This window comes from Astyanax mexicanus, chromosome 1 (genome assembly GCF_023375975.1).
Source record: "Astyanax mexicanus isolate ESR-SI-001 chromosome 1, AstMex3_surface, whole genome shotgun sequence".
NCBI lineage: Eukaryota > Metazoa > Chordata > Actinopteri > Characiformes > Acestrorhamphidae > Astyanax > Astyanax mexicanus.
The window spans coordinates 92,735,990-92,756,044 of record NC_064408.1 but is presented as its reverse complement, the minus strand read 5'-3'; the positions used below and the strand labels follow the sequence as shown (position 1 = coordinate 92,756,044).

The following is a 20,055-nucleotide window of genomic DNA, read 5'->3' as shown; positions in this document are numbered from 1 at the left end:
ACCAGCGATTATTATTGCTGTTGTCGTGCTGGCTAACCAATGACTATAATAATTCATGATGGTTCACGATGGTTTAACATGATCAATTTATTATTGTGGTAAATGATACTCAACTCATAAAATCACTGTATAAACAATAACTGTATTGTAACTGTATTATAACTGTGTTTAGCTGGTATTTAGTTTGTGTTTTTTTTTTAGGAATCTGCTTGTAAAAATATAATGTTTAATATTGTGTATCATAAATATTTCTTTAAATATTGATTTTTTTTTTACCATATTGGCAAGCCTGAGCTGAAGATTTGTCTATTTTATAAATTTTTTACATTTTTTTTTTTTTTTATTATTAATTAATGAGTTAAGGTATTTACTTGTTAAATTGTTTAATTTTATTTTAAGTATCTCCATTAATAATGCTGTAGGCATTTCATCTCCCTGCGAGCACTAACTCCAAATTCTAAATCGTACCATTGTTTATAAGTATTCATAAAACTGTAAATAAGTTTTCTATAGTAGATGTATATTTTGCAGTGAGGCTGTAGCAGTAAAGCTATTTCACTTTTATATATTTCTAAATTAGTGCAGTCATCAAACTTGTTTACATTATATGTGCTATGATTAATGCTGGGTTTCATGCTGTGGTGTCTCATCCGTCGCATGTGATGTAAGAATCTACAGGGTGTAGAAACAGGTACAGTTCTAACACGTATGGTGCAGTTGTTAATTAGGCAGAGTGTTAATTGCAGGCGAAAGCAGAGACTCTCTCATTAACATGTGTTTATTATGTGTCTCTTCCTGCCCCGTCTCCAGGTTATTTCCTCCGTACTCAGGCCTCGCCGTCCCAGCGCTCCTTCCAGGGCTGTATGCAGCTCATCCAGGTGGACGATCAGCTGGCCGATCTGACGGCGGTGGAGCAGGGCAGACTGGGAGCCTTCGAGAACGTCAGTCTCGACATGTGTGCCATTATCGACAGGTTAGAGCACCTGCTGCACCACCTGACCACCCGCTTCTTAAACAGGAGATCTGAGAGAGGCAGTGGAGATACGAGTCAGTCAGAAACACACATACAGAAAAAACACATACAAACATACAGCCATAGCTCACGTCTCACCGAGGCAGGATCAGTCCCGGTCTACCTGACCTCAGGCAAGTCGTAACTCACAGCTTAAAACATACATGTCAGGAGCTACACCTGCCGCAAATATATATATATATATATATATTTTTTTTTTTTTTGGTGGAGAATATTTAATCATAGTACTGCAATGAACAATATTATTGTCGTTTTAAGACCATTAAATGCCACTGATATCATGATAATAGAATAGTATAACAAAGCAAGTAGGCCCTCTTAAAGGCAACACATTTTTATTAATCATTGTTTGGGAAATAATTATATATAATTTTATATATAGTCTTCACCTACAGCAGTGTGATACACTCTGTGTATGGAGTCGCAGTTACTAAAGCATTGATCTGGCACTAAAATACTGTTTACTGCTTTATATGTGAACAAACATAGAAATAAACACAATAGTATATAGATATCACAATTACTAAATATTATAGAGGTCATGGCCGTTTATTGTATGATAGGTTAATAATATAATTATCGTCACAGATCTATCTGGAGCTGTTATTGTAATTTAAAATTTAAATGACTAATTGTATAGTATGTAATGGATGACATTTATATGTAGTTTACTGTACCATTCATTGGCTGGGAAAAAGTGTTTTATTTTTTTATATTGTAAAACCAATAATGTGGAGGATAACATAGTAAAAATATATATTATAATTATGGTTGCTACCATGTTGTACCGCAGCTTTTGAGATATTAACACCTTTCAGTCTGTAAATTTACAGTCTGTAGAGTCAGGTGTACATGTACTGTATATACAGTGTTGTAAAAAAAGTGTGTGCCTCTTCATAATTTTTTTATTCTTTTGCTTGTTTGTCACACTTAAATATTACAGGTCATCAAACAAATATAAAAATGAATCAAAAACAACAAAAGTAAACATAAAATGCAAATTTTAAATTAAGGTTTTTATTATTAAGAAAGAAAAGAAAAATCCAAACCTACTTTGTCCTGTGTAAAAAAGGTGTGGGTCCCCCCAGTTAAAACAGAACTTAACAGTGGTTTATCACACCTGAGTGCACTGTCTCTAGCCACACCCAGGCCTGATTATTGCCACACTTGTTCTCAATCAAGAAATCACTTAAATAGGACCTGCCTGACAAAGTGAAGTCCACCAAAAGATACCCAAAATCTAGACATCATGTCAATATCCGAAGAAATTCAACAAATGATAAACAAAGTCATTCGAATGTATCAGTTTGGAAGAGATTATGAAGCCATTTCCAAAGTTTTGGGAATCCAACGAACTACAGTAAGAGCCATTATCCACAAACAGTGAAGATATGGAACAGTGGTGAACCTTCCAGGAGTGTCCGGCCGCCCAAAATTACCGCAAGAGCGCAGTGACGACTCATCCAAGAAGTCACAACAGACCCCACAACAACATCCAAAAGACTGCAGGCCTCACTTGTGCACATCCATATGATGTGTAAAATAAAAGCCTCATGCTTTTCTAATAAAATAAATATCCTTCAAGACGTACATTTAAAAACTCTCAGTCGTCTCTCAAGGAGAATCATTTACAGATATTTACATTATAATCTGTATTTTTAAATAATTAAATAGCCAGAAGAAAGCATTTACATGTAGTGTTTCTTATATTGTCTTATTTGAAGTATTAAAGCCTACGGTGCAGAAGTTGCTGAATCACATAAAATAGCTATAAGTATGAAAAATAAGTGGTTTTGTAATGACAGTTCTTACTTATTCTGCATCTCTAACTTATTCTGTTTTTTTAGTTCTCAAAATCACAAAAATCTGGTAGAAAATGTTTCCAAACAAGAACATATTCCATAAAAAGAAATCTGACAATATTTAACAGGAAGCTCTAATGTGTATTGAAATCTGCACCACATCACTCATCTATATCTTCCAAAGAAGCTTCAACTGAGAAATAATTAAACAATCTTTAAGAAGAGACATTTCAAGGTTTATGAGCTGTAGGCGACCTTGGCGTGTTAAACTTCAGGCATTTGATTCAATTATTAATCTTAAAGCTTAATATTCTGTATGTGTTATGAATTAATCAGTAGCTGCTATGAAGCTGAAATAAAAAGTTAAGTACTTATGAGAGTGAGGAGATGAAGTAAAGACATGATGGGAGTTTAAAGAGTTTGTTTTGAATGATGATTAAAGCAGTGCACTTTCATTTCAGGGTCTGGACAAAACTGGACAAAAAACAGCACTGAATATCTACATTCAGTTTTAAATGTTGGTCTTGCCTGTGCAGACTGTGCATTTATGGTTAAAGAATAACCAGCATGAAAACTAGAACGTTGTCTATGGGTGAAAAACAAGCAACTGTGAAGCTGAAAAAGGATAGAAAATCAATCATATCGAAATATCAAGCCAGAACAACAGTTTGGAATGTCCTGAAGAAGAAAGTCATCACTGGTGTACTAAGTAACAGATGTCAAACAGGTAGACTATGGAAAACCACAGAAGTTTATGATAAAAACGTTGTAAGTGTTGCAAAGAAAGACCGTAAAATAACTGTTAGCAACAACCTCCAGAGGGCAGGAGTGAAGATATCACAATCTACTGTTCACAGAAGACTTCATGAACACAAATACATAGGCTACACCAGAACCATTAGTTATCAAGATAATTGAAAATTAAGAAAAAAAGATTAAGAAAGTCATGCTGGAATTTGCCAAATACTACAGACAAGCCTATGTGCACACTATGGACAGATTTTGGATTTATAAGACAAAGATTAATCAATGATAAACCAAGTAAAGTCTAAGTGCTGCCACTATGATCAGGGGATTTCTGGTTTGAATCCTGTTCATGTAGTTTGCCATCAGCTGCCAGAGCCCCGAGAGTCTTGCTCTCTCTGGGTGGGTAGATGGCGCACTCTTCCCACATCACTCCATCACTCCCCACATTACTTGTTGGTTAGCACAGGCGTGAGCTGATGTATCTGAACTAAGTCACTGCGCTTTCCTCCGAGAGCACTGTGATGCTACTTGGCAAAGGTGAGAAAAAAGGAGGTCGCTGACTTCACATGCATCGGAGGAGGCATGTGTAAGTCTTCACCTTCCTGGTGTTGAGGCATAAATAGTGATAGGGGGAGTCCCAATGAGCGGGTTGGGTAATTGGCTGTGTAAATTGGGAAGAACATGGGATAAAAATGAGAAAAAAAGGAAGTTAAAGTTTGAAGAAAAAAGGATCTGCTCATAATCCTCAAAATACTGGCTCCTCTGTGAAACACAGTGGAGGTAGTGTCATGCTTGTATGGCTTCTTCTGAGATGGGCTCATTAATCTTCAACATTGATGTATATAAGCTCAAACGTTTACAGAAACATTTTGTTTGACAGTTTAAAGAAAGATGAAACCAAACTTATTGGGAGATCCTTCATTATGCAGCGAGATAATGACCAAAAACAACAAAACAAACTGCCCTGAAAAAGCAAGAAAAAGATTTACAACTAAAAATGTTTTATTCACTTTAATTTATTTAAATCTAGTTTATCTGCTCTAGTATTTTTGCTCACAAAAATTGGTGGGTTGAGACAGAAGGTGCTGTCTTCTGAACTGTGTATTGCATGTAGATGTAGATGTAGCTACCTGTAAACAAAATAATAAATAATCTTTTGTCTCATATTCATATTTGAATCAAATTAATCAGATGTTTTCAGTCTACAGCAGACATAAAAAGATTGGTCTCAGTGGTCCAATACTTTTGGAGGCGACTGTATAAATACTTTATCCTCCCTCTTTGTTGAATCATTCAGACACTTCGCTCACAGTCTCACTCTCAGTTCCAGAAGTTTCTAACTTTGAGTTTTGGCTCTAATTGAACATGTGGGTGGGATCTAGTGAATTATTGGCTGCTAAACAAGTAACAGATACATTTCCAGCAATACAACTCATCTGAATACACCTTACCCTAAAAAGTTGTGCTGAAAAAAGAAAAACAAGTGAACATATTATAAAAAATATAAAATGCAATATACACTGTCATGCAAAAAGTCATGGGATAGCAGTATATAAATAAATCATGAACTGTTACCTAAGAGAATGACTTGCAAACACCCATACCAGTACCGGTACCACTTTAAAATAAGACTACCTTTATAAAGGGTTTATAAATGGTTTAAAATGAGTTTACTAATGGTTATTAATTAGGTTGTAAATGCCTTAAAAATCATTAATAATCAGTTATAACACATACGTAGAAAGGGCAACAGCTTCAGTTTGAAATATCCCGAAGAAGAATGTCATCACTGGTGTACTTCCTAACAGATGTTGAACAGCAGTTGATGACAGAAACATTGTGCGCACTCTAAAGAAAGACTCCAAACCCTAAATACTGTTTGCATAAGACTTACATAAGACTAAACAAAAGTTTAGAGGCTTCACCAGTAGATAAGAATGCTATTAGCAAGGTGAATAAGAAGGTCAAAGATCCCATAGGTCAGTGCAGAAGGTCCTTAGCTTCTGTTTGGAATGTCCTAAAGAAGAATGTCGTCACTGGTGTACTATGTAACAGATGTTTAACAGGTAGACCAGGGAAAATCACAGCACAAAATCAACCTATAAACCTGTTTCTACTTCCTCTCTTTATGAAGTATTGCCAACTTTCTCTGTTGTATACAGATCATTGTTTTTATAGTAATTGCTCTATCCATTGTTTGAACCTGTTTTCATTCTTTTCCCTTTTAAATTCGACCATTTTCATTGTTTGCTTGTGTTTTTTTTTTTTTTTTGGCTTTTCACTCTGGTTAGTACTTTGGTCTCTTGACTGGTTTTACCCATCTAATTTTTTTAGTACTCTCTCTATTGTCTGGCATTTTAATTAAGCATGTTTACATACACTCAAAATGTGGTTCATAATCAGATTACTGCACTTATCAGGTTCTTTAAGAAATCAGATATAGAAATTTGATGTTTTTATATTTTTTTTTTTCTAAATGGTGCAACATGAAGTGTGGGTTTTACATGGCTTTTATTTCACATCTTATTTTGTGAATTTATTGGTTGGTTGCAAAAAAAAAAAAAAAAAGAGTTTTCCCACTATCTGATTACACAAGTGCATGTACTAATCGTAAATGTATTAATCGGATTACTGACAGCTTGACAGTGTTAGGATTAGTTTTACATCCTCGCACGTCTGATTCATCACTCTAACACTACAACTGCGTTTATTTATCTTGTCCCAGCGTGCCTTAAGGTGGAGGCTTAAATCCATTCCCCTGTGTTAGAATAGAGCAACTGCTCTATTCTAACACACCCCTCTTGTCAAGGCTAGACAGTACTCAGACACGTGCAGATGCAGAACACTGTGATTTATTTTACAGCACAGAAACAACGGGTAGTCAATATACAGAAAAGATTCAACAGGGGCGAACAGCAGCCAGAGAGATAACACGTACCGAATAACGAGGGACAGTCCTGAGGTCATACACGGCAAGGCAATAGTGAAGAGCAGGCAAAAATCAGCAATGGTATAAACAGTCCAGGTAATACACAAAGATCCAATGTCAGAGCGTAGGCAAAAATCAGAGTCGAGAATAAACAATCCAGGGGTCATACACAAAAGGAAAACAGGCAAGAAATAGAAACTCGTTGTAAAGTGGAAAACCAATCAATACTCAGCACAGGTATGCGTGTGAAAGGGCTGTTTATACTGTGAGAAATTAGTATTCCGGACTTCCGGGAGGTGTACCGAGATCAGGTGAATGTGTGATGTCAGCGTGTGGTGCGTTCTGGGTAGTGTAGTTCGGAGACTGGAGATCGCAGGGAGCACTGAGTGTGGGAGAGACAGAAGCGCTATCAGCATCAGACCTGACACCTCTATTAGCATGGCCCATTGAGTATAATTCAGAGACACAGATCAGAGCACATCAGATGTAATTTGATATACAATGCAATATACAGTAAATATAACAGAAAATAACAACAGGTTTTAGTTCTTCATGGGGACTGCAGCATCTATGGGTTAATCAGTGCAGCCGCTGCTCCGTGGCTTCTGCTCAGGAAGGCCTCACCAACAAGGCTTCTTCAATTTCAGAGGAATATGAGGGCCAGCTCGCTGTCATTCCGCTCAGATTGATTGATTATCCACGCGTTTTCTGTCACTGAGCCACGGCAGCCGCTCGTGTGCCGCGGCCCAGTTCGCACCTCCTCTGCGGCTGCTCAGGTGTGCGGTGTTCAGCGCGCTGATAAACAAATGTGATTGATGAGCTAAATCCATGTATGACATTGTTCCATATGACTTAAACACAGAACCCAATCCCAAACTAAACACTTGCATGTGAGATGTGACAAACGCTCAATTGTTCATCAGCTTGAACATTTGCTTGATTTTTTTTTTCTTTTTTTTTACTGGTAAACAATCTGTAATGGAAACACGTTTAAACAAGGCTTGTTTTTATTTGCTTTATTTAAAACTGTTTCTTGAAGAATTTTTTGACAGTTTAATTTGTAACACTATTATTTCCATGAAATAACATCTCATTGCCTGGGATGAAGCGTTTCACACCATATGGACCGACCGGAATGACAATGCGGTTGTCTGTTGTCATATAAGAAAACTAATTTGCCTCAGTATTAAGGCAGATTGAGCAGCAGTTTGCTGTTCCTCAGGTCTAATTGGATGTTTTTAAAGCTATTTCCAGCAGGACCTCTAATGATTCAGCTAAATATTACCTTGACCCAGGTGTCAGCAGCCTGACAGAATTCTGTCAAAATAAAGTAACAGAACGTTTTAGACAAACAGTATGTTTTTTTCTACATAATAACAAATTAATCTGATCTCTGATCAAATTATATCTACCTTAAAATTACTAATTAAAATAATAATGATTAGCACAGTGAATGCTGTTCATTTAGAATTTATGTCATTTTGTAATCAGCATCACATTGCTGTAATCAAAAGCTCATGATACAGTATCAGTCAAAAGTGTTTTTTTCATTATTGTAAAATGTCCTGCATTGTAGAATAATTATAAATAGAGATATTTAACAAATTCAACAAAAAAAGTGTTAAACAAACCAGATTTGCTGCCACTAGGATCAGAAAATCCCTTGTTCGAATCCTGTCCATGCAGCTTGCCATCAGCTGCCGGAGCCCTGAGAGAGCACAATTGGCTTTGCATCAGTTGTAAAGTTGTGAAGAGGTAGAGTTGGTATACAGTGAAAAGCCCTATTTGAGTAATGTTCAAATCCATATTATGGCAACAACTACTCAACTAAATAAAGAATTGTATAGACCATTAAAACGTTATAATGAAGCTGGTTCTCATTAGGACCACTCCAGGAAAAGAAGATCAAGAGTTACCTCTTGAACAGAATAAGTTCATCAGGGTTACGAGCCTCAGAAAATGCAAGTTATCAGCACCCCAGATAAAAGCCACCTAAAGTTTTCTACATAATTTCTTGTTTCTTTATAATCTGGATGCCAGTATCAATTTACAATGTAGAACAAACTTTATATTCATTTTGGACTCAGCTAATTTAATTGTAAGCGATGTATGCAAATATACTATGTATATCTGTGTTGTAAATATATATGTATTTGTCTATATATGTGCGTCTGTATTGGAAAAGCAGTTTGCACAAACCTCTGCACTGAACTTTCACAGAGTCACAGAGTTGTAACTTATACATCAGCTTGTAATTAATGCAGAATCTTCTGATTTCTCCTTGAGGCTTGAAGGTGAAGGCCTGGCAAGTTTTTACAGATCATTTTATGGACAAGCTTTCACGCTTAGCCAGGAGTAGTATGTTAATGATGTGGTGGGCTGATGATTTTACATGCAGTTATTTGACTCCTTCACTCACAACACTGTCTGAGGCGTTCTGACAGTGGGTATTGATCAGTGATTTTAGTCAGTAATGAGTCTTAATTATTTTTTGGTATGTAGTTAAAACAGCACCAAGAACTCCAGTGTGCTTTATATTATTCACATGATGATCCTTTAAACTCTTTCTGGAACCTTGTGTCTTCTGGCAGTTCATATCTGTGAATGATGGACACAGCCATGGTAGTGTGTGATTAAGTTGTTTTGTTTAAAATATCCGTTGGCAAATGTTTTAGCTCTGAAGTAGCTTCTTGTAGAAATGTGTATTGGCATAGATTGTACATTTAAGTAAAATACACTGCAACGCTGCAATTTTCAGCAAAACTTTGCATTACTTTACATATACTGTTTTTCGAACAAAAACAATGCTAGAGTGCCTCTAAAATATATCAAGAGGGTATTTTGGCTCGCAATTCAGATATTACTGCTGCCATAATGCATGCATGTGCTGCATAAGGCAATTAAGTTATATATTATTTCCCAAGATCATGAAGCCATTACTGGCAGGCCACAAAAAATAAATAAAATCTGTGTTGGTAAATGAAGTGTAATGGGATGGAGTACTAAAGACTAGTAGCTCTCCTACCCAGAGGGTTGTTGAACTCAATTGCAGAACAGCTTAAAGTAGGTAAAACTAAGAAGAAAGGAAAAAAAATAAATACACCGCTCCTCACGTGGGATCGACCCCTTTGTTAGGGTCGCGATACAATACACTACCACTGCCAAAGCTAGTGAATTAGGACACAGCCGGGAAAAAACACCCTTAAAATGAGATAGGAAGCCCAAGAACGGGTGGAAAAATGAGAACAGGTGGAAACTAAAGTCTTGCCAAGCGCGACAGAGAGATGGGGGAGGGATGTAAACAAAAACTCGCCAGAGAAGCATTGTATTTTTTTTTTCCATTATCACTCATTATAGTTCAAACAACCTCACAGGCTAGATATTGCCAACCCCTGCTTTATTGAGTAATATAGGAGCTTTTGTCAAGCTGCACCTGGCTCTTAAAATGAAAGACACACTGATTGGTTTATTTCATGTTATGCCCAAAACAAACCTGTGATTAATTAACAGAATTAGTGCACGCCTTTTGCGCGTTTTGAACTGACTAAAGCAATTTTTTTTATGTCCTCACTGTACCAAAGACACACCGACCACCCTTAATCAAACTGTGCTGTGCATGCTTGATGGCTCACCTATAGATGACCAAAATAGGACCCTTGTTCAGAGTTTCTTTTGCGTATTACAGCCATCTGTGACATCATAATCTCAAAATCTGGCCACCTTATTATCAATCGATGCATCGTGCAGCCCCTACGCATGGCATATACTGCATATACAGTCTCCTCAGGTTAGTGTGTAGAGCAATAATGAAGGTGATGAGAAGACGTGAAACGTTCCCTCATCTTTTCTCTGCCAGTGTAATATCGCTCGATCGGCTAATGCCCCTGCCCGTCAGCCTGGGGGAGCGTTCTCATTATTGGGATTCAGACGAGGAATACTCACCCTCTGCCTGCCCATTGATTTTGTGTTCTCATTCATCAGAGCAGGTGCTGATGCTGTGCTCAGTTCCCTCCACACTCCCTGAGTGCGAGTCCCTGTATCTCACACACCAGTCTCGGTGTGTGTGTGTGTGTGTGTGTGTAGTCTGTGTACTGTGACAGGCTCTCCGCCAACCCGAGACACAAACACAAACATAAGTATAGGCATTGATCGCTATATGTCCTTCAAGACTGTGTATACAGTTTATATAGCATAATAGGAGCCACCAGAGTAGATTGCAAACTTAGCTGACTGCATAAACATAGATTTATGGGTTGTAACTGAATAGGAATGCATTACATAAAAAAGATAATACACGCTAAACACATACAAATTCATAAAAATAAGGTTAAGACATGAACAGATTCTTATTTTAATTCAGATTCTTTTTGACCTTAAAAATCGCCCATAGTAAAAGCTGAAAGCTTCAAATGTTTCCGGGTGTAATCATGTTATTTTCTATGGATTGCTGAATGATGCACAAAGGCCTCTTTAAAGTAGAAGGTTAATTTTAAAACTTGTTAATTGGCTCACACAATAAATCTCTGGAGTACATCCAGCATATGATATCTTACCTATGATAGCACATGTCTAACACCAAGAAGAATATTAACCATGGTAATGTTATTACTTGTCTTTGAACTGTACTTTCAGGTTCGCTGTAAACTCTATTCGCTCTTGTGTATCCAGATATTATGCTAAAACATTATGTTTTGTTACTCTTAAATTGGTTTAAGAATACAGTCTTTAAACCAGTCTAAATGAATGAATGAATGAATGAATGAAAGATTTTTTTTTTTGAGCAGAAGATATACAATACAGCTACTCAAAAAGGAGTGGGAAGAAGAAAACTTATTTAAACCCACCCTTTTCTTCAAAATTAACATAACTTACATAGCGTACATAGCCACTTCCCATCAACTTAAATTAAATGAATTTAACAACAGAGAAAATTATATTTACAAATACTTAGAATCCATCAGATACCAACGACGGTAGTAAAGAAAGTTCTAATACTATAAAAAAGCAGCGACGCATAACAACATACCAATTACTAACAAGTCCCAATCACTACATACTGATCCCAAACCATTTTTTTATAGTGTAACTTAAATTTATGAATACTTTAGCATTGCTTGTATTTGGAGTCCAGGCTATTCCATAATTTAACTCCACATACAGACACACAATTTTTTTTCCTGGTAGTTCTAGCTTTGCATGATGAAAACTTAGCAAAACCTCTAAGATTATGAGCACACTCTTTAACTACGAAGAACTTCTGGATATTACTTGGTAGTAAGTTGTTAAACGCCTTGAATAGAATCTGTACTGTATAATAGTTTACACAGTAATTCACAAAAAAAGCTTTTATTAAAGCTCTCATTTTATGTCTTTATTAATTTTGTAGTGGTCTCTAGTGTGAGTGAATGCCCTGTGAGCCGTTTTTTGTTTTTCAGTTTGGTGAAGGATCGGGTGGGGAAGAACATCAGGATTTCAGCTCATGACATACAAATACCTCGCCTAGCTAACAGCACTGTGGCGTGGCAGGGTGGGCAAGGCCATGAATCCTAACTTACGGGTTGACGTCAATCCTGGGGTCTTTTGCTGATTCACTCGTTTTTCAAGTGCAGCATGCATATACAACTCAGAGTAGCCTATTGTACTTTAAAAAGAGCATAGTACTAAATGGTTTCTGCCAAAATGACACATTTAACATAAAGACTGACTAAGATATATTTACATTTACTGTTTATTAAGTTCCCTGTCACTTTTTGGGAGAGTCCATCATTCTGTGTAACCCACATAGACTACACACTAAGCACAGAGCAACAGACCTTTGCTGCAGACTTTAATAAATAACGAAATACATAAATATAATATTTATATATATATATTATATATATATTATATTATATATATATTATATATATACAGTATGTATCAAGTTATACATAGATGCAAACATATTGCTTTTGTTTTGTTGTTCTTTCTTATTAATAACAAAAGCAGAATGGAATACTACTTAAATATAGTGTGTAATCTTAATCCTGGGCTTAAAATTTAGGCCACGTACATTTCCGGTTTAAATCAGAAACAGATACATAGTTTTATAGTTTCATCGCTGATGATCTATACGATGTAGTAAATGAGAGATTCTAGTGATTTAATCTTTTTTTTTATATCTTCTTGCTCATTTTAATGTTGTATATTTTTTTCTTTACGAGAGTACCTGACTTCTAAGATTCATGTGTTGTACAGTTTAGAGTATTGCACATGAAATATTTATATCGAATATGTTTCCACACGAATTGTGTTGTTCATACAGTATGTATCATAGAACACCTCTCCAGTATGTGCTATTTCAAGACTGAATTTACTTCCTTTCATCTCTGAAGGTCTTTTTTACCCCTGCAGTGTTTTGCTCACATCAGTCTATTTCATGCATAAGCTGCTCTGCTGAAGTGCCCCAGTCGTTTAGAATGTGAAAGCGAGTGGCTCTGAATGACTGTCTGAACTGTGTGATGTAACAGCATGTTACATGTGAAATGTGTGTGAGTGTTTGCGTGTGTTCATGCATGAATTCATATGAAGACTGGAGAAAAAGAGGTGCTTAAAGAAAAAAAGATAAAGCACTTTTAAAGAAAAAGCTCTATGCTTTATTTCTTTTTTATAAACTGAAAGAGTAAAACCATTCATTGCTAGTGAACGGTCAGCTCTTAGAATCTGAGTGATTCTGACAGGAGCCAAGATGTGATGACTAGATGACTGGTTCAGAAAATCTCCAAAAGCTCAGGCAGGTCATGTGGAGTGTTCTCAGTTTGCATTGGTCAATACTTATCCAAGAAGCTGTGAGGAAGGACAACCGGTAACCTGGCAAAAGGTCATGCACACCCAAGGCTCATTATTGCAATCCATGGAGATTGCATTTACATTTAAGGTATGTAGCAGACGCCCTTATCCAGAGCAACTTACAACAGTGCTTCGATGTTACTTCAAATATCCAAAGCTAGTTTATAGACTAGGATCAAGAGATACACAAAGCTTGATCATGTTTTTTTTTTTATTAGTTTGGGAACTCTTTAAGAAGATGAGTCTTCAGTCGACGTTTGAAGACAGCGAGTGACTCTGCTGTTCTGACAACCAGTGGAAGTTCGTTCCACCACCTTGGTCCTCCTTTAGCACAGAGAAGAGTCAGGATGTTTGTTTTCTGTGGGTTTGGAGGGATGGTGGTTCGAGCCGAGTCGTACTGAAAGCTCTAAGAGCTCTTGGTACAGATCTGGCTTTGACCATGATTGCCATCAAGTATGAAGGAGCTGGTCCGTCTTTGTCTTTGTAGGTCAGAGTTAGGGTTTTGAATCGGATGTGGGCATCAACAGGAAGCCAGTGAAGGAAGGAGAGCAGCAAAGGAGTCACATGACTGAAGTTAGGAAGATTGATAACGAGTCATGCTGCTGCTGATTCTGAACTAGTTGCAGGGTTTTGGTGGCTCACAGTGGAAGAACAGCCAGTAGAGAGTTGCAGTAGTCAATTTTTGAGATGACAAGAGACTAAACAAGCACCTATGTGTCTTCCTGAGACAAAGATGGTCGAATTCTTTGGATGTTGTACAGGAGAAATCTGCATGACTGAGTCAGATTTGCACCTCATAGTCTCATATGAGGCAGCTAGAATGAATGAACTGGGTTGCCTGCGCTGGAGTCCAAACAGTAGTGAGTTAAAGGACTGATCTCAAATCAGAAAGCTTTATTCAGGCTCTGAACTCTAAACTCTTCTGTACTGCAGTTAGACCTGCACATTATGTTGTTTCAGTATCGCCATCAAAATAATCATTTCTCAGTACAGAGTATGCAATCTTTAAGCTGGGCAATCTTCTAAGACTTGGCAAATTTGACTCCCAAGAATAAAGGGTGCAATCATTGTGCAGTTGGAACAGCTGTGTACTTGATGAAGATAACATGAAAACTGGACCAAACAGTCAACCGGATAAGCTAGCGCATGCTAGCTGGCTGTCCTGCTAATGGGAAAAATTTGCGTAACAATTAAACTACATATTTAAAGTCTAAACAACCACATTTTAGGACTGGAACAACACTTGGACTGTCACAAGTGGCTAATGTCACAGCTAGTCACATTGCAGGCTGAAAAGAGTCTTGTAAGAAAATGTATTAATATATGTTATGATACAACTGAAGGAGAAATCCATTGTGAAATTGACATGGTGTGGTGAAAAATGCTAATGAGTACAAACTTTTGTTGAATAGTCCACCTTCGTTCACCTCCAACGTTCCAAAATACAGCACTTTTAGCTGATGCTCCCAGCAGGCTTACAATGCTAGTGATATGAGCATAGCTTTGACCATGCCAAGAATCTATTTTTTGACTATTTTAACAAGATTAAAGTAGCTCTACATTTAATTGGTAGAATTCTGAGGGTCCTGACATTTAAATCAAGGCACTGAGCACTGAAAATGCACATGTAGTTTATAAAAAACCTTGTGCAACCAGTCTGTTCCCATATCCTCCCTATTTGCTTGTGCTCATTAGTCAAATGGTATAAACAGTGTCAGGGCCCTCAGAATTCTACCAATAAAGTGTGGAGCTACATTAAGCCTGTTAATGGTGTAAATATAACTATTTCTTTGACTGGGCAATGCTATGCCCTATTGCTATCATTGTAAGCCTTTTGGGAGCATCGGCTAAAAGCACTGTAATTGGGAATGCTGGGGGTAAATGGAGGTGGGCTATCTGACAAACATTTGTACTCGTTATCATGTTTCACTACAACCTAAGTCAATTTCACACCAGATATCTCCTTTAATATGAAAGAAAAATCTACACTTTTCCTATTTCCCACAGCATCTGCCCAATATCATTTAGTTCCCCCCAGTCTAAGATACACAATTAAAGACTTTACATTATTAATCATTGAATTCTGGTCTCCTGCATTATTTTAAATATTACAATACGTGTCGTGCTACAAAAAAACGCAATGTCGATTTTTTTTTTTCCAGTATCATGCAGCCTAAATTATAGTTTTTATTTGGATTCCCACACAAATGATATATTTTGTCTGTATCTTGCCCTATTATCTTCCATCTTGCACCACTGTGGACCTCAGTGGCCCACATGCAACAACCTACCAGGAACACCCTCTGTCCTCCCAATGACCTGTCCACACCTGACACTCACATACATACAGTATATATTGATATAAACATCGATCAGCCACAACATTACCACCACTGACAGGTGAAGAGCAGAACATCGATTGTCTTCATCTACAGTGGCACCTGTCAAGGGGTGGATATATTATGCAGGAAGTGATCTGTCAGTTCTTGAAGATGATGTGTTGGAAGCTGGGAAAATGGGGAAGCATCCAAGCAGCTTTTACTGGGCCAAACTGTGATAGCTAGATGACTGGGTCAGTTCATCTCCAAAACATCAGATAGATGTTGTAGGGGTTTCAGGTATGCAGTAATCAGTACTAGAAAGGATAGCCAGTGAACCAAAAACAGGGTCATGGACACCCAAGGATCAGTGACGTGATCTATGGAGGCTCCACCTCACAGCTTACGAGACTAAGCTAACTGCTAACTGCTGTTATGTTGGTGCCAGAGTAGCTTAGTCACAGAGTAGCTTAGAGTAGGTCCTGTGGAGTCCATGATAGGAGTCATCAGAAATGTTGTGGCAGGAAAAAGGAGGCAACTCTTCATTGGGTAAGGAAACTAGCCCATCATCCAGAAATATCCAGCCAACTAGACGATAATCAACACATATTATGCAGCAACAGATGAGCTTCTGTCTCTGACTTTACATCTACAAGGTGGATCAAATAGAGGTAGGAAGGTCTAATAGAGTGTACAGTGAGTGAAAACAATGTTTAAAAACTCCAGCAGCACTGCTGCATTTGATCCACTCACTGTATACCAGCATAACATCCCCACTGACACCACCATCATCATCGTGCCAGCATCTGCTCAGAGGTGTTCCTGTGGGGTCCTGACCATTGAAGAACAGGTTGAAAGGAGTATAATAAAGTATCCAAGCTGAACTGCTTGATTCTTTTTTTAATTTGCACCAGGAGTGGCGTAAAGTTATCCAAAAGCAGTGTGTAAGACTGGTGGAGTAAGACATGCCAATATCCATGAAAACTGTTATTAAAAACCAGGGTTATTCCACCAAACATTGATTTCTGGATTCTTAAAGCTTAATAAAAATAAGAACTTTTTTCCTTTACATTATTTATGGTCTGAAAGCTCTATATCTTTTTCATAAACTTGAATTTGAATAAATGCTCTAAATTACAACATTTTTATTATGAATTTGTGTGAAATGTCGTCTGTAATTTATCGAATAAAACAACAATGTTAAGTTAACTCAAACATATACCTATAAATAGCAAAATCAGAGAAAATGATTCAGAAACTGACTCTCTTATTATTATTTTTTTCAGAGCTGTATATGCTCAGTGGAGCTGAAAAGATGGTCAGTGAGTGTAGAAATAAGGAGGTCATAAGGTGGTCATAATATTCTGACTGGCCTTTTTATACATGTGTAACAGATGTATGACCTGTCTTGCAAAAGACAAGCACATGGTGGTCTGTCCCTAAGCCCTCCAGGGTATAATCTGGTGACAGCTTTTTAAGCCAAACATTATCCCACTTCCATTGTTCATAATAGCGGCATTATATAACTGTCACTTTCCATTTACAGCGGCTGAACTGCAGGGGTAAACAACCAAAGCAGACAGAACCACTGCCCTCAATCAGGCACTTCCTGAATGAACACACACACACACACACACACACACTGTTAAATCCCGCACTCTCTTTCAGTCCCCTGGAAAAACTGATGGAAATCGGAGCTGTGCTCGGTGGTTGGAGCAGCTCAGCTAAGCCGTGTTGTTCTGTTTCAGCCTCGCTGGGTCCAGTCTCTGTGCTCTGAGCATGTGCAGGTGTGTGTATGTATGTAAGTGTGTGTATCAGTACAGTCCCTCAGCTCCGGTTGGTCTTGGCCACCCATCTCTTGGTCTGGAAAGATTAGTGGACACGCTCGGCCACAGGTGTGATCCGCAGCCTATTTCCACCCTGATTAAACCGGCCCTGATTTCCCGCAGTGCCAGCGTAGACTAAGTTGACAAAAGCGAATCCACACTTTCGCATGCGCCTCCTCACAAATGTCAGCCTTCATTCGCCTCAGAGCTGACAAGGTGATTCACGTCTTATAGAAGGATGTTATCACAGTCTGTACCTTTGTCTTTATACGCCTCTATGTCAGCACCACCTACACACACTACCAGAGACGGAGTGCCGTGGGCTGTAACTCGGCTCTTTCAGGCTGCGTAGGTATGAGCACTTTGTTTGGGTAATCATAATAAGTCATAAGTTACGTCTTTTAATAAAATGATCCCACATCAGTCTTGTGGCTGACAGATGGGAGTTATCGCATGTTAAGATATTGCCTGTTTAAAGCTTGACAGACAGGTTAGATTTTTGCAGATGAAAAGGGATAAAGTCAGGTTGAATAGTGTAATGGTCAATAGCACTTTTCACCAAAGCATTCCGCCAGGCCGCATCTTTCGGCTCACTTGTCTGTGACTTTTTTTTATATATATTTCTCATTTTTATCCTATTTTCTCCCCAATTTACAAGGCCAATTACCCAACCCTGTCATGACTGGAAGGGCTTAGACACTCAAGGATAAAATAAACTGGTTTTATTAATTTCGACAGAGAATACAGGGGTAGTCAATATGAGCAGGGTCAACACTGATAAACAGTAGCCAGATAAACATACCAAAAATGGAGAGCAGTCCAGATATCATAAACAGAAAGGCAGCAATAGAGAACAAAGAAAATAATAAAATGCTGGAGAACCAACCAATACTCGGCACATGTGTGTGTGTGTGTGTGAAATGGCTTTATATACTGCGGATAATCAGTACTCTGGACTTTCTGCAGGTGTCATGTGTGAGGTCATGTGATCGCGTGAATGTGTGATGTCAGTGTGTGGTGCGTTCTGGGTAGAGTAGTTTAAAAAAACTGGAAATCACAGGAAGAGCTGGGTGTGGAAGAAACAGGAGCTCTTACAGCACCAGACATGAAAAACCCACTCATTAGGATTCTCTTTATCACTAGTAATACCCCAACAACAGGAGGATAAAGACTAGCACATGCCTCCTCCGATGAACAGGATTCGAACCAGTGATCTCCCGATCATAGTGGGTCTGTGACATTTCTGAATTCAAATGAAGCTACAAAACAGTCTTGAAGTAGGAAGTCATAATTTTAAGATTTTTCATTTGTAATCAACATCATTCTGATGTGTAGTTCTGTAGATATATATTTTTTTCTCTTCCATTTTTAGCTTTTCTTCCATGTTTAAAAGCCACTTGTTCTGTGTGTGGTGCTCATATGTGTGCAGGCTAGTCTTTCTTGATTGGCTAGATGCAACACAAAGGCTGTATTTATTTACTTATTATTAAGTTGAGCTCTGCTGAAATGTGGCTCTCTTTATTAGAGAACATGTACCATGACTGATAAATAGAGTTTATAATGAATAGGTGTCCAAAAACAGGGGATACAAATGAGTGGAGGTGAACAACTCCAAGTGACAAAAGAAAACCAGGACAAACAGGGATCAGAAACCAGGAGAAATATAAACAGGAATAAGTGTTTGGTGGGTGCTAAAAGAGTTGGCAATACTTTGCAAAGTCAAGGAGCTAATGTTGAAACCGGTGATACAGATTTCAAAATCAATAAGAAGTCACAGTACAAACTGTACAATTTAAGTGTTTAGAACAGCTCCTGGTTGTCAGAGTGAAGACGTGGGACAGAGTCTTTTATAGAGGTGGATTATGGGGATTGTAGTTAAGTCAATTAACAAAGGTGGAGAGAGAAGACAGAAGCTTGACTGCTTGTTAGCAGAATTCTTTGCTAATGATAAATAAACACAACATAAACATTTGCCAGTATTTTGTGTGTTTTTGGGAATCCATTCGCTATTGTGCAACATAATATTGTGTAACTTTGACATTTTGATATTTTCTTAAACCCTTATATAGTAAACTATGAGAATCCTAATGTAAAATTTGACCAAGCCTGAGTTGACATGAAAAGCAAGTGTATTTTTTTCTCCCTTCATGCAAATACATTCTATAAGGGTTATACAGTGGCTTGCAAAAGTATTCATGAACTTTTCCACGTTTTGTCACTTTACAACCACAAACTCAAATGTATTTTTTTGTATTGCATACGTGTGAAGTAGCACGGGAATTATACATTTGAGATAGACACATACCCCAAAGCACTTACAGTTGTTAATTGTGGCAAATAATGGCTCTACTAAGTATTGATATAGGGGGGATAAATACTTTTGCGCATCACACTTTTTACATTTTTATTTTATAAAAAAAATAGAAACAAATATGTACTGTTTTTGTGTTGGTTTATCAATTAAAATCTCTATAAAATATATTTAAGTTTGTGGTTGTAAGATGACAAAATGCGAAAAAGTCCAAGGGCATGAATACTTTTGCAAGGCACTGTATGTAGTGCAGAGGTCATT

At 37.6% G+C, this 20,055-nt stretch overlaps 1 protein-coding gene across 2 annotated transcripts in view; it reads left to right on the top strand.

Annotated features, from left to right (window-relative positions):
* cntnap2a (contactin associated protein 2a) overlaps positions 1 to 20,055 on the top strand; it is a 723,644-nt gene that overhangs the window by 446,277 nt on the left and 257,312 nt on the right. For both annotated transcript variants that reach the window (XM_022683450.2, XM_049485717.1), the window contains exon 10: positions 811 to 973. In XM_022683450.2, the coding sequence (XP_022539171.2) occupies positions 811 to 973 (163 nt within the window). The remainder of the gene's footprint in view (positions 1 to 810; positions 974 to 20,055) is intronic.